The 16,368-nt window shown below is 34.3% G+C and overlaps 1 protein-coding gene across 2 annotated transcripts; it reads left to right on the top strand.

Annotated features, from left to right (window-relative positions):
- Positions 1 to 3,618: 3,618 nt before the first annotated feature.
- LOC146165621 (kelch-like protein 20) lies at positions 3,619 to 12,650 on the top strand. 2 transcript variants are annotated; one of them, XR_014494563.1, is made up of 12 exons: positions 3,622 to 3,820; positions 3,972 to 4,095; positions 4,223 to 4,376; positions 4,749 to 4,966; positions 5,025 to 5,174; positions 5,409 to 5,478; positions 5,548 to 5,636; positions 5,760 to 5,955; positions 6,424 to 6,573; positions 9,748 to 9,885; positions 11,473 to 11,614; positions 11,926 to 12,059. XR_014494563.1 is itself a non-coding variant. In XM_083382493.1 (11 exons), the coding sequence occupies exons 1-11, from the start codon at positions 3,765 to 3,767 to the stop codon at positions 12,021 to 12,023; spliced, it is 1,443 nt and encodes a 480-aa protein (XP_083238619.1). In that variant the 5' UTR covers positions 3,619 to 3,764; the 3' UTR covers positions 12,024 to 12,650. The 2 variants fall into 2 exon arrangements, 1 of the variants encoding a protein (XP_083238619.1); XM_083382493.1 differs by lacking the exon at positions 11,473 to 11,614 and having other exon boundaries at positions 3,619 to 3,820; positions 11,926 to 12,650.
- The last annotated feature ends 3,718 nt before the right edge of the window (positions 12,651 to 16,368 follow it).

Here is a 16,368-nt window from a genome sequence, read left to right as displayed (position 1 = left end):
CGTAACTATTCTAAGATTGTCTTGTTTTAAAAATTGATTAAATCCTTAACTTTTTTAATTAACCAGAAGGGCTAAAACAAACTTTGGAAACCGCTACTTTAAACGGTTTATTCGTGTGCGAAAATTCAAAATGGCGCCGACGTTTTTTTTATTTATGAGCGGCAGTATTGCGCCCCTAGTGTCTGTTTTGCGACCCGCGCGTTTTTTTACGCGTTGTTTTTTTGTCTGCGCGAAAGCTGCCTTTTCCCTCATTTGTTTTGTTAATAAAATGTGCCGAATTCACTTTCCATGGTCTTGTTTTGATTGACAGCTGAAAGCATCAATATTGTAAAGCAGGGCTAGGTAATTACTAAACAAAAAATAGTTCAAAAATCACCAAGCGGTGTACGTGTGTTTCTAGTATTGTGTGTCTGAAATGCACTTTGATGAATTTACCAAAAAATAAAGATACATAAATAATATTGATAAAACCTCCACTGATATTAACAATAAAACTCAAAGTTTAAAAACTAGGATCAGACATTTTTAAAGGAATATATATTTCACCTATACTGGCATTGTCAGTCCCTGTAAGTAAAATACATATACATAGCAAAGTGTTTATGAAAAAAGTCAAAAACATATGAAAGCGGTATAGATTGTGTAAAACGTTTGAAACCGAAACATCAGACTGTCAAAAGAAAATATATATTCCTTTAAAATATATATATGTCCACTTATATTGGTGCTTCTCAACCGATTGCAGTAGTTGGTTAGATTCTTTAGTTTTCAATCACTCATACTACACGAAAAGACAGTAGATAATTTAACACTACGTATATGTCAAATGCAGGGGTGGTCAATTAATTACTTTTGACAGGGGCCGGATAAGTAACATAAAATGTTTCAAAGAGCCGGGTTAAAAAGGGGATCTGCAATAGGCAAAATTTCAAGTGTAATTATTTTTTAAAGAATGCTTTATATATTCTTGTTTTGTTAAGCTAGAAAGAGTAGGAATTATTGAGGATGCCTAACAAGTGTAGGCTATTTATTCAATAAATTGTTATAAAATTATGAAAAAAACGCCAAGGCTTATATTTATAAAGTTGAATGATAATTTTGTCGGCTGTCATATTAAGTTGCTTGGCCGCAATTTGCCCAAGTCTGCTGCAAAATCTTTAAAGTGCCGCGAAACTTTTGAAATGGAAAAAAATGAATTCGCCACAAGGCAGACAGAATTAAGTCCGCTTACTGAGATGACAATAGCAAAATTAACTCAGTTTTATGGCATTTTGCTAAATATACAAAAGCATTGCCAGAAAGGTTGCTGAACTAGTTGGAGTATCAAAGCGTATAATTATATAGAAGTGTACAAAACAATACGTTGCGTTTCGACGTAGCTTTATGACGTAACTTGTGACGTCATTTTATGTGATGAGCTGCAATTGTTTTAAATCACCAGAAAATTTATAGTGTGTTATATTAAACTGGAATCTAAATTTAAATTGGGGAGCATATCCTCTTAAAATTACGTTTCTGCTATCTGTAACTAATACTCTGCAAAACAAATGCTGCAAATACAAACAAAATTGCGATACAACAGCAGATTAAAGCTTGAAAAAAACTAAATAATGACAGCTTGAATTATAAAACAAAAACCTATGACCACAAACTTTTCACATTTAAACGCTAAAAACACAATTTTGTTATTTAACCAGTTTGTTTGATATACTAGTTTGTAAATCGTAATAATTCCAAAATCAGCTGATTCCATGCTCACCAGACCGTTTTATTTTGGTCTTGCTTGAGTGATTACAAACATGCGTGTTTAAGGTTTCCAGCAAGGTAAGCGAAACTTGAGTTTCGAGTGAAACCGTTGTATTCTTGTCTAGTTGTGTGTTGTGCTTTTCAGGCTTCAGCTAGTTAAAATGACTCAGAAATTAGGCAACAGTTTTCAAGGAGAGATGAGATACAGTTCATGTCACACTTAATGACATAAAAAATGTATTTGCATGCTTGTTAAAATGGTGTAAAATGTTAGTAGCTTATAATATAGTCCACAGCCCACAGTTATCGTACTGTGATACTACCATTCTTTCTATGTGTATTTAGGCGCAATTATAAATTGCAAATCATTTAGGATTGTTGGTTGTTACAAAAAGTTAGGCTTGTGTTGTTCAAGGCCACTGGCGTTCGACATCTTACAGAAACGATGAATAGATTGCGAACCCTTACTAACTGTATCGAAGTGTTTTTGGTAATGTCACATTAAACGAAATTGAAACAGCACACGTCAACTGTGCATAGCACAAGGACGTTTTTCTTAGTACATGAAATAGTAAACAAAACATTGTATCAAGAACCAATGAAATAAAGTTAAAATGTCAAAAAATAAATAATATTGGACCCTGTTGGGAACCAAGCAATACCGCAATCCCCTACAAACAAACAACTATCAAGTTGCTTTTCAGGACAACCTCGCGTTTCGCGCATATAGTTACGTCACAATCATAACACCGCGTCACAATGGAGTGATTGTGTTTAATATATTCCAGGCGAGCTACTGACAGTTCGTATTGCTACTTGAGTAAGACCTTTTTATTCTGTTCCCTCTGTTGTGGTTTGTTTAATTTAAAAAAGTTATCATGGTTTCAGCGTAGAAAGTTTTTTTTTATAAATTGAAACAAAATAAAACTCAAAAACACAATATTTCTACCATCTGAAAAAATGGTTGGCAGCAGAATACCTTCAGTCCGTAATTGCCTTTTGGAGCAACACCATTTTTCTTGTTCCTAATGTTGTTACGTCGTTTGGTTTATATTTTTTTTTTCATTGTTTTAGCGTAGAAAGTGTATTTCGTAACACTAAACTCAACAACACAGTATTTCTACGAGCTGAACAAATTTAACAAATTGATTGTCAGCAGAATTGTACAGCGATCTATAACAAAAAAATATATATCAAATTTCTTTTCAGGACGACCGCGCGTTTCGCGCTTTTGTCTTCCGACTATAGTTACGTCACAATTATAACACGGAGTTACAATGGAGTGATCGTATTTCATTCATCTCTGGCGAGCTATACCTGCAGTTCGTTTGCTTTTGAAGAGAGATCTTTTATGCTGTACCCAGTGGTGTTCTGGTGTTGTACAGGGCATGGGTCACTTTAAACACTGTGTGTGGGAGCAGACTAGGTGATATATGCACGAAATCTGCCTACAATTAAATGGGCCGAAAATTTATTTTCGGGACATATCTTGTTTTTGCCGTTATTCTTTTTTGGTTTCCTATGGTTTCCTATGGCATGTTTCAGACCGATTTTTGTCCGAAGTTTGCGTTTTAGCTCCTTGTAGCTAACGACTGCCATCTAGCAGCAGAAAAACTTTCATACAGAATTCGTTCATATTTGCTATATTGTCCCGCGCGTGAGACTTTCATTGTGCGAAGTGGCACGTCCAAAACTGGGCTCGTGCGACTTGCATTTTAAAAAGAGGCTTCTCTTTAGTAAAATTACTTAATGGTCTTAAGAAACAACTTATTTTACCGCCGCAAATTTAAATGCGAAATCTGGTGGCAACTCCAATCCAACATATCAACACCAGGCCTACACAACACGAAATCTGCACGAAATCTGCCTACAATCCGTATTGCTTTATCCGCTAGACGTTTTATGTTATTATTAATGTTGTGAAGTTAAGTTTTAAAGATTAATTGTTAAAATTTAGGCAAAGATAGTTCTTTTTGTGAAATAAAACGAAAGAAAACCCTAAAATATCACTGTGAACAATGAAAGAATACTTTGCACAGAATCAAGCAAGCGACATTTTGCAAAAACTTAACCTGTAAGTCTATTATTAAAACCTATTTCTGTCACTAAATTTGACTGGTTTTTGTTAGGTTTAATGTACAAGCAGTAGTAACGTAGTGAGATACGTATTTTACTTCAATATACCTCAATAAACCATTATATTTTATTTTCTCTATACGCACCAGTGATAGATTGAGTGGAGGCAAAACTTGTGACATTCAGCTAAAATGCGGAGAAGAAAAGTTCCACGCTCACAAAATCGTTCTTTCTCAAGTATCTGAATACTTTAAGAAGCTCTTTTATAGTGAGGTAAGTGAAATTCAGTTCATTAAAAGAGATACATTTAGGACAAATTCAAAAGTGTATTTAACAAAAATTTGATAGCAACACATTGCAAATTTTTTGGCCCTACATAATGAAGCAAGTCTCTTTTTAGATGAAAGAAAAATATCAAGACTTAGTAGAGTTGAACTCAATCGAAGGAAAAACACTGAACAGAATCTTTGATTTCGTGTATACAGCCAAGATCACCATTTCAACTGATGACGTGTTCGATATATTAACTGCTGCAAATTACCTGTTGATCGAACGTATGTAAATAATGTAACAGGTTTAATAGGTTTATAATTTCGTTTTTTATTCTAATGTTACATTTAAAGTGAAGTTTGACATCATACACATTTTAACTGATGTTTTTTTGTCAGTTTTTAACACATTATGCAATTTATAAGAAGTTTTTGGTATTAATTATATGGCACATCCTATAAAGCGAAATATAAAAAGAGCTACACGCCAAACACGTAATATAGCTTTAGCATTTACAATCTTGTAAATGAAAACATCATGTAAATAAAAAGCGGAAACCTTTAGTTGGAAAACGTTTATAGGTCGTTTATATTCGTTTTATTTGATTTTGTTTATCGACGAACAACTTTTTTTAACGGTATTCGATTTATTTACAGCAATACAGGAATATTGTTGCGACTTTATTTTGGAAACTCTTGATTTTAACAATGCTGTCCAAGTTTGGTTAAAAGTGCAAAAGTTTGACATCGACACTTTGCTTGAAGGATGCGACGAATATTTGGAAGAAAACTTCACCAAACTTGCTGATATTTCAACTATTAACTCTTTGGATTTCAGCACATTTACATCCTTTATCGCAACAAGATCTAAAGATGTAAGAATAATTGGTATTAGTTTTTAAATTCTTGCAATTACCATTTGTTTGATTTTAGGCCAAAGTAGAGGAAAAAGCTTTTCAATTCACAGTGAATTGGGTCAAACATGACTTGGAAGAAAGGAAGCATTTATTTCCACAACTTTTTGAATTGATTGATTTAAAATTGTTAAGCCACGAATTTTTTTCGTTTGACGTTGCAAATGAGGTAATTTGGTTCTATTTGCAAAGTTTGGAAAACAAAAAATATATCAAAAGAAAAAAAACAAAAATGTATCAAAAGTAAAACATTTTAGAGCATACTTTAATTTCAACCCGAGTTACACTACATCGTTGCGTTTGAGGTAATTTCGCTAAGCATGTCAATATCGAATGTGTAAATTATAAACATTTAATACATGTTTGAACAAAACTTAAAACTTTAATTATACTTTATTTGAAGGATTTGTTGCAAGAATTTAACAATTGCCTACAGAGATTCTTTAAACATGTAAAGTATTATTTTGGACCTCGTAAGTACCTGTTTAGTCACATTGTTGAATTGACATAACTATTTGGTTATTTATTTAAAATGCTTTAAGGTCCACTAAGCAGTATTTTGGTGGTTAATAAAAACTCAAACATCGTCAAAATGTTAGATATTAAAGAAGGAATGGAAAAAAAAATCAAAGTGAGTTTTAATAAAGAGTTAAGTTTTAATTTGTAAATATTCCTACCCACTGGAACTAATTAAACGTTCATCTTCGTAATTTTACTGTTTTTACTTTTGTTATTTATTTCTCGTTTTTTTTAGAAGAAACAAAATGAAGAAAGACAGGTTTCAAGTTTTGTTGTGTACAAGAACTACTTGTATATGGTTGGTGGTTCAATAGATGGAAAGATAACTAACTCTGTTATGAGGTTGGATTTAAGATGTCAATGTAATCGTTGGGAAAACCAACCTTCAATAAAACACAAACGCAGGAAAGTAGGAGTTGCAGTGATTGGAGGTAGGCATTGTATATTTTGCGGTTAGGTTTTTGTAAGGCTGACAGATCCAGTACAAGTACAGTACAGTTTTTGCTTAAAAACGAATGACTGAATCGAGTCAATATGTGGCTTGTGTGTGAGTAGATAAATAAATCAAATTATAGGCCCTTCTCTAGTAAACAGCCTTAGACGTACACTACCTTAATTCTGCCCTACATATTTGGCCAAGTTTGAATCTCACCTTAGACTAGTATTTATTGTATGTAGGACAAACATAAAAAACATGTGGTTGACGACGCCAATAAACCAATGCAGTGCTTTACACAAAAATAAGTTGTTTAAATGAACGTATCTAATAGGTCAAAAGTTTGGCAAAAAATAATTTTTAGCTTAAAATTTGTCTAATTTTCAATTTTTAGTTTAAAAAATAACTGCCTAGTCATTTGTATTAACATGTTTAATAGTATATGTATCATTTCTGTCCACAGATGTGATGTTTGTGTTCGGTGGAAATGCAGAGGATGATGGAAGCCAAACCTGGATTGTTCCTGAGAAACTTAATCTTGATGACAAGGAAAGCGAATGGGTTCAAATGAAACATTGCAAAGAAGTTCCAATAGGTCTCGCTTCTTGCAAAGGTTTAAGTGATTCCTTTTTTATTTTTTTATTTATTCATTTTTTAAGTATATTTTCTCTGGGCGAAGTATATTTTTTGTAAATTACAGAAAAGTGATATTTTGTAGACCTTGGTACATCACGTGATCTCGTACTTTGGTCCAGTGATGCCCGATAATATCGATTTGGGGACGATAACCGATATAAAGTGATAATATCGACACGCGTCCGATTCTAGGTTCGATCTGTATCAATATTATGTCAAATTCATTTCAATATTTCAGTCATAGCTTGCGATTCAACCAAGCGTTTTCTACCTTTAAAGATAAATTTCCTCAAAACATTAAATTAATAGGCGGCAACTTTGCTTTTATCGAGATCAAACTTTTTTTTTAAATCTTTTTAAAATCTAAAAAACCTTCGCTTTCAAAGTTTTAATTTTAAAAAATTGATAATTTGCCTAACAATGGTGGTTTTGAAACGGTATATAAGACGTATTATAGCACATCTTTATAAGAGTATGTAAGATGCAACAAGGATTTTCACATACAAGTTTACCTTCTTGTTCTCGTGTAACCTTAAGGTTATTGGTCAATCATATTTAATTCGGAACCGAGTTGAAGTAGGCGATATATATTGTCACATAGTTCTTGAATAGTCAATTTAACTGAACTGACTTTTCAATAACCTTTAAACCAGGGCTTCCCAAACTGGGGGTCGCGACCCCGCAAGGGGTCGCGTAACGAACTTCAGGGGTCGCAGAGGGTATACCAAGTTTTCAGAAGTTTAATTCGAAACACGGTTGCTAAAACTGGTGTAGTTACGCAAAACATATTCTACGTAAATAAGTTGAGCTCTGTTACTAAATAGTGGGACTTCGTAATTGACAGCGGACGAACGTTATCACGTGGCCGGTTTATGACGCAATAACTCTGCGGGTCGGGAGGCTAGCAATGTTACTAAAAACACAGTTTAAACTAAAGCAGTGCATGCTAGTAGCTAAATATTAAAAAAATAATCAATGGATAGCTGGTTAAAAAAATCGAACGATAAGGGTAATAAGCCTACGGCAGATGGTGTTGAAGCAGCGGTAGAGGCAGATACAACAGCGACTTGCACATTGAAAAAGCGCAAGTTCAATGAGAAAAACGAGGCTAGTCATGCCAAAAAGAGAATGTATAACGAAAGTTTTTTGCAATATGGTTTCACTTTCATTTCGGAAAACAATGAACACCGTCCATTTTGTTTGATTTGCAATCAAGTGTTGGCAAGTGAGAGTCTTAAGCCTGCGAAGTTGAAACGACATCTTCAAACCAAGCATGATTCTCATAGCAACAAGCCTGTGGAGTTTTTTCGTCGCTTACTGCGAACATCGGAAAGACAAAGACAATCATTTGAAAGTGAATTTGTAAATGAAGGGAAGTATACAAGAGCATCGTTTGAGGCTTCCTTGTTGATTGCAAAAAGCAAGAAACCTTACAACATCGGCGAAGAACTAATTCTACCAGCTGCAATTAAAATGAGCGCAATTGATCACGGCAAAAAAGAGGCTAATGAAATGAGAAAAATTTCATTGTCAAACAATACTGTGTCAAGGCGAATTTCCGAAATCAGCGAAGATCAACGCGAGCAACTCATTCTACGAATTAAAGAAAGCCGTAAATTTGCCATTCAACTTGATGAGTCGACGGACATTACCAATATGGCATATCTTTTGTCATATATTAGATACATTTACAATAACGACATTCACGAGGATTTACTGTTTTGTCAACCATTGCATGAACGTACTACTGGGATGGATATTTTTCAAAAAGTTGATGATTTTTTCACGGAAGTGGGGCTATTTTGGACGGACTGTGTTGGTGTGTGTACTGACGGAGCTGCTGCGATGACAGGACATACAGCTGGGTTTCATGCACGAGTGCGCGCTGTGAGTGATACGCCTATTACTTTTACACACTGTTTGATTCATCGAGAGGCCTTAGTAGCTAAAAAAAATTCTCCTGATCTAAATGCTGTTGTGCAAAATGCTGTGAAAATTATCAACTTTATTAAGAGTCGTGCACTCGTGAAGTAAGGTGTCTTTCAAAAGCCAAAGCTTTAAAAAGGCTATTAATGTTGAAAAATGAAGTCGTGATTTTTTTAACGGAAAAAAATTCAGACTTGGTCTGCTATCTTCGCAATGACAGCTGGCTGTTGAAATTATGCTATTTGTCAGATTTGCTTGAAAAGCTGAACGAACTTAATTTGTCCCTCCAAGGAGAAAACACCAATATTTTTACACTGAAATCTAAAATTGAAGCGTTCATCAAAAAATTAAACATCTGGAAACAAAAGGTTGAAACTGATTCATTTGAAATGTTCTCATCAACAGAAGAGTTTTTGGCTAACAATGATGTGGAATCAAACGTTATTAAGCCTCTTGTAATCGACCATTTGTCAAATCTGTTGAAACAGTTTCAGAAGTATTTTCTTCCAGAATTGAACAATACCAAATTAGATTGGATCCAAAACCCATTTGCAATGCAAAAACAAAGTACCGAGCACCTCACTCTTAAATCTCAGGAAGAGCTTGCTCATCTATCTTCTGACTCGAAGTTGCGGCTTGAATTTTCTGGAAAAAAGCTTCACACTTTTTGGCTTAGCGTTAAAGCGGAATATCCATCATTATCTGACTCAGCAGTAACCGCACTCCTACCGTTTGTCTCGACGTATCTGTGCGAGTCAGCGTTTTCAACATTCACAGCAATCAAAACAAAATACCGTTCCAGCTTGAGTAACATTGAAACCGCCTTGAGGCCAGCATTAACAAACATTAAGCCAAGGCTGGATTTGCTTTGTAGCAGAAAGCAGTCGCACCCATCACATTGAATTATTATGTTTGTTTTTTTGTTTTGTTTGCAATAATTAAGCTACCATCGTGTAATCGTAATGTAGTAAGCTTTGAGCATCTGTAGCTTGTTTTCAGTTTCTGCCTTTCAATAATTATCACAAATGCATATTTCGCACTGTTTATCATTTTAACCGTGATGGGTCGCGAAAAATTTTAGGAGATTAAAAGGGGTCGCGAGCGAAAAAGTTTGGGAAGCCCTGCTTTAAACTATAAAACTAGGTCTTCAAAAAATCTTTTAAATATTTTGTGTAACGAAGTTGTATTACTGTCCTTATGCCATTCACTTTTTTACTTTTTTTAGACATGTTATACGCTTATGACAACCTAACATGTGAGAAGTACGACCCTGCTACTGAAACATCAACAGAGATGCGTCAATTACCAGTTGGTTGTGAAAAGCTTGTGGCAATGGAAGATCAGTTGTACGTGGTTTGTGAGGGTGAGTTTATTGTGTAATCCACTTACTTTAGCTGGTGGTCAAAAATGTTGTGATAACCCATTTTTGTTTACATTGCATATTATTGCTATTGTTGTACCTCATACATGCATAACTGCTACAGTAGTAGTGGTTCGTAAAATAAGCTACTTTTATTGTGCAAGTTTAATACACAGAAGTTTCCATGCTGGCTTACGTACAACTATGGGGGGGGGGGCTAATTAACTGGACATTCCAGGGTCGGATTGATAATATTTCGGAGGTATGAACATTTTCAGTTCAATAAAGTTAGCTTTAAAACGTCCTACAGTGGTTTTGTGACAGTTTCCTACAGTGGAACTGTTTTGTGATAGTTTTAGGTTGAAGACGTATCAAAATACAAAACCACATTACCAAGATGTTTTTGGACAAGTTAATTTAATTGGATTAATTTGGCCGAGATTACATATTAAAAAATGTGACGACGTTGGCCTATGGTCTTATTGCAAAGCAGTGAACAATAGTTTGAAATGCGCAATCCCTTTTATCGTGTATATTAGTGTTTCCCAACCTTATTTACACTAGTGCCCCCTTGGGCTCCATATTATTCCATCGCCCCCTCATCATGCTTTACGGTAAAGTTTTGTAATAATCGTTGTCTAACAATATACTTTCATTTCGATGAGCTTTCAGTCTTGTTTTAGTTTGTCTAACATACATCCACTATGGGAATTTACGTGATCATGTGTATATATTAAACTAAATTAATGACGTAGGTGCCTAAGTTGAAAAATTAGGGCATGTAGGTAACAGCACATATAATTTACAAACAAAATAATTGCGTTAAGGTTTACTCACACTGATGCAAATTATGCCTTACTGCAGTTAAAATTGCTAACGATTCAACATATAGTCTCATGATGCAATCCAGATTTGTTGTTAGCTCAACATAAAAGATTAATTTCTTATATACATACATTATTTCACAAGGTTATGTTATTACCAGGATAAATTCAATTTTCTGCACCAATACTTTTTTACTCAATGAGGGGTCGGGAACCTTTTTCTAGTCGCAGCCCAAAACAAACTCAGAAAGTTGTTAACTAAGAATTGTGTTATTAAAATTTTACAACAACTGTGAATCAGGCGGGGCTCGGATCTTTTTTTGCACTTAAAAGCGTGTTTAATTAAATTTAAGAAGGCAGTAAAGTGTTGGCCCAAAGCGCGAAAAATACGTTTGTTTCGTTTAAAATTTGAGTCCACACGTCGCCATCCATACTTCTAATGAAAAGTGCAATAAAACTACTTTGAGAAAACGCGATAACATTAAAAGTATAAGGGCGCACCTGGCGAGTGAAGCGGCCCGATTTTTTTTGGTACATATGTTTCCCGTTGTCCGCGACGCACTTGGCAGCCTTTAACGGCGCAACGCTAGAGAAGCGCTGATATAGGTCAAAAGAAGACATCAAAACGTAAACAAACCGGACGTAAGACGATCATTCGGAGGCCCAAAAGTTTTTAGCATCTCACCGATGGCGAAAACGTGCGTTACAAACGAGATCCAAAGCATCCCTTGTATTTCGGTCACTGGAAGATATGTTGTTTTTTTAGTTAACAACAACCTTCAGTTGTCAAAATACGATCCTGAATCTGGTGAAACACATGATGTGAGTTAAATCGAAAACGTTGGTGTGTTTCGTGATGCTTGTGCTGCTCACGGGGAAATCATCGTATCATATGGGGCGCATACGTGGTAAATGTTTATGAAATTATATCGTAAATACTTGATTGTTAACACAACCCGTAATTATACTTTTTGCTGTGCAAGGCATTTACTTTTCATAACTTCAAAAAACAGAATAAATGTGTAAACATTTTTTATAAGTGGTTCCAAAAGGTTGTTTAGTTACAAATTAAAACCTAGAGAAATTCACACTGGCAACATGAGCACCAAGCATTTGGCACTTTGCTTTAAAATATATATTTCAATTTAATGAAATATTTCTCTCCCTTTAAACTCAATTCTCGCTGTTACACTTCTTAATTGCTGAGGTTATTTTTAAGGTGGGATGGTCCAGTTCGTATTTCTGCTTACAACTTTGATGATAAGAAGTGGAGACTTGTTACTGAGAGTGAAGATACTTCAGACTACTCGAAACTAGTTTCTTACGAAAACAACCCATTTGAGTAAAACCGAGGTCTCCAAACATGTTCGCTTCACTTTTTCTATTTTTATCTAACGTCGATAAGATGGAAACTAGAATTTTATTTTTAGAAGTAGTGAAAATAGTAGTAAAAAATTAATGAGCGCGTTCCTTTCACTTTATATTTTGACATTGGTTCTTCCATGTTTTTCGAATTGCTTTTTTTCTCTTTGATTTATTTTTGCGACCTGCACACAATTTAATCTTTGGTTTATCTGTCAAAGGCACAGAGTTTTCATGATATGTATTTTAATTGTGTTTTTAGTCTATACAGTTTTGTTTTCAAGTAGTTGAAATATTAACATTTTACTTGGTAGTTTATCGAACCATATGTGTATTTTTATTCTAACATTAAAGCCTGTAGTTAACTACATCAGTTACAAATTACAATTAATCCAACTCTGTCATAGACCACTGTTAGAGTTATTTTATATTGTTAGAGACCAGCATTTTATTTTGTTCATGTATCACCTGTTTTTTCTTTTGTTAAGGACATTGGTTTAACCTTTCATATTTTGTGTTTCTTCCATACACTATTAACACTTGTTAACATATTCCCATTTATTCGTTAATTCTTCACTTTAATAATAAATGAAGCGAATAAAAAACTCAAAGAAAAAATGCAGTCAGATTAATATACGCTGTATCAACTTACTTAAAATGTTTACGCTGCAAAAAATTACATCTCGACCTTTTGGTAAAGCACCTGATTTTTAAAAAAAAACTTCTAATCGAACATAGGTTTTTCCAGAAAGCAGGAACTATTGCCGCCAACTGTAAAGTGTACAGCTGGAATAGCATTTGGTGAAACTATTTAAACCACTATCCACGTTATTTAAGTTAAACGTAAATGGGTGGAATACAGGCTGTACTATTAGCTGGATTTGGGACTACACGAAATCCACATGATGTGAGTAAGATTTATGATTGTGAGGAGTTTCGTGATGCTTGTTCTGCTCACGGACAGATCGTCGTATCATATGAAAGTGCTAATCTGTGATTGGACACCTGCTATTTTTGTAGCTACTATGTTTTGCTGTATTGAAGATATTAAAACGATTGAAGCAATCTATAAAATCGGTGGTGAAATAAAATAGAAACAATATGGCACAAGCATTTCGGTTGGTTGATCAAGGTATACATTGTAACTGACTATTTTACAGTTCCAAAAGGTGCTTGGAGACAAGAAAGCCTAGTTGTAGATTCTCCACTTTTAGCGGCGGCTAATACTATATAAAGCGTAGAGTGCCATATTTTAACTTTATCGAAACAAACAGAATACAATTATTGCACTTATTTTTTCTTTCTTCAACACTTTTAAAACCGCGAGATGTGTCCATATTATTCTACGTTTGAAGATGAATGTTTTACAGTTCAAGGAGTCAGATTGCCTGTATTTCTAGTTATAACTTTGATGTTAAAAAATGAAATCTTGTTATCGAAAGTAAAGATCTTTCAGATTACTGAAAACTTTTTCAGAACAATTCATTTGAGTAAATCACTGGATACGCTGAAGTGAATGCATCACTTTGTATAGTTCAAGCATTGATGGTTTTGTGAAAAAACTTTTTTTTTTCTATTGGTTTTTCAAGGGTTTTTTAAACTCTTGCTTTTATATTCTTTAACGTTTAAAAACTGTAGTTCCCTCGATAATGATCTAATTCGTACTTTTTTGTATTATTAAATTCTAGCATAAATTAACTAACAATACTCCTTAAACGAATAGCAGGTCAAATCGATTTTATATAAGTGTAAATCAGTAAATTGCATGATTTGTTGTCTCTTTTTTTGTATATTTTGAATAGTCCATGAATTTTGTTGTTTTCCTGTTTAAACAAGTCCAACTACACTTTAGAAAATCTATAAATTCGCTAAACTGAAAGTGAAGTGACATTTTTTGCCATTCGATCCACGTTGGGAAGCACTGATCTATAAAGAAAATAAATCAATAAATAAATTAAATACTCAATGACTACAAAAAAGGACGTTTTCAATACTATAGAACATAGTAGGCCTATTAACGTTATATTTATTGAAGCAGTTAGGGAATGTATCTAATCTAGGATATTCGTTGAATTCATTATAATATCTTTGAAAACCGATTTGTGTTGGACAAAGCAATGCTAAAAATACATAAATGTTTATCAGAGCGTTTACTTTGCATCGCTTCAGTGGTTATAACGCACGTGCTGTGTAAATTTTATTGGCGAAACTCGCGTTTCGTGTGTGACTGTGTTTGTTTGGTAAACAATAAGTCGATCTATAGCCACATTGTGTTGACTTATTACGGTTTATTTGACAAGCGAGGCAACGTTTTGTGTTGGAGTTTATTTTGGCTTGCATTTGTCTAGTCCAGTGCTTCCCAACCAGTGGGTCACGAAGCATTTCTTAATGTTACAGTTTTCCTTTTAGATCGAGAAATTATTGCATTATCAGTACGTAACCTTTATGCATCAATATCACAAATACGTAACAATTAGATGTGTTGTGTCGCATTAACTATTTCAGTGCGTACGCCAGTAGTAAAGATGCAGGTTTTATGTGACTTTATTCGTTTGGTCGCATCTAATTGTGGGTCGCACAATTAAACTTGCATTAAAAATGGGTCGCGAACTGAAAAAGGTCAGGAAGCACTGGTTTAGTCAGTATAGTCTCTGGCTTAATGATATTGCACATAACTGTAATCAAGGTATGAAGGTCGTGGTAGTAAAGATGTTGTAAGTTACGGCTAGCTTGGTGCGTAAATGCCAGATTGTAAACAAGTCAAGTTGCAGTCAAGTCATTAAATAACTTAAGTCAAAGTCAATATTTTGCAAAAACAACAAGTTCCGGTCCAAGTCACAGCAGTTGTCAAAGTCAAGTCGCAGTTACGAGCAAGTCAACTAAAATAATTCCTGACAATCGTGGGTTTGCCGATAGAGCCTGTGAACAAGAAACATCAAATATTAAAGAAATTCTACCTTTAATCGTTATTACGAGAGCAAGTCAACTTCAAGTGGAATTATTTTTTGTAGAAATATATCGGCAAACCATTAAAAATCGCACGACTATGAGCAACAACTCAATTAAGGAAATTATAAAACGCAACATTTAGTCATCCAGTGAATGTGCAAGGATAAATTCAGAAATGATAAAATAGGCTTTTCCAAACAAAGCCAACCTAACTTATATAGTTCAATTATTTTTTTAAATATGGCGTTGGCATATCACAAGTGTAACAATGTCGTCTGAAAAAAGCATTTTTAACGAGATAAAATTTACTATTTTAAAAAGCTTTACGCGAATCATTTGTGCATTTCTATGCGGTATGGAGTCATGTGCCCCAAACTTGGGATTTTTTCTTCAGCTCAATTAGGATAAATGCCTTTTTATAAAGCTCTTCAAACCACAAGTTTTGTGTGGCTCATGCGTCATCCATCATTCTAAATTAAAAGATTTACCAACTTGAATTACAAAATTTACCAGCACAGTCCAGAGAACGGCAATTTTTACCTACTCGCGTTTTAGCTTTTGTCTTCGACTGTAGTTACGTCACAATCCAAACACGATGTCACAATGAGGTGATTGTGTTCGAGTAACATCTCGCGAGCTATCGACTTTTGGAGTAAGACGTTTATGTTGTTTCTAATGTTGTAACTTTGTTTAGTTTAAAGTGTGTATTATGATTTAAGCGTAGAAGGTGTATTTAATCAAAACTAAATTAAACTTAAAAACGGTAAATCCCGCAAACTTACAGTAAAGCAAAACTGACATGCGATTCTGCACTGAAAAGGTTTTACGACATGGCATTACTGTTAAATGAGTTGTACCGGTAATAAACTTATTTATTTACAAAGAAACCGCCACATTTGAAGGTTATTTACGTGTAAGGTTTGTAACATTAATTTCTCATTCTTATAGCTTTATATTCTATTAATTTTGTTTCCCCATTTGATAAGAATGAAAGAATACTTTGCACAGAATCAGGCGAGCGACATCTTGCAAAAACTCAACCTGTAAGTATTTTTTATAAAACTCGGAATTTTATCTAAAACACTCAAATAAGGGATTTTTAAAACGTGTATACCAATAGGAAAGAAGTAATTACAAGATCAAACATGGTACAGTGTTTGTTTTTTGCTCTCCTCTAAGCCTGCGGTTAGTAGAGCGACGGCCCCGGTATGACCAAGGCCGTGAGTTCGAACCTCACCACAGGCTAGTTGGTTTCTTGCCTACCTTGCTTGCGTCTTGATCGACAGATTCGGTTGATTTCGTTATTAGCCTTTTCGATGGCATTCATTATTTTTATGAGTATGTATAGCTG

Source organism: Ascidiella aspersa, chromosome 2, assembly GCF_963924565.1.
Source record: "Ascidiella aspersa chromosome 2, kaAscAspe10.2, whole genome shotgun sequence".
In the NCBI taxonomy this organism is placed as follows: Eukaryota; Metazoa; Chordata; class Ascidiacea; order Phlebobranchia; family Ascidiidae; genus Ascidiella; species Ascidiella aspersa.
Note: the sequence above shows the minus strand (reverse complement) of the source record. Positions and strands in the feature narration are given on the sequence as shown.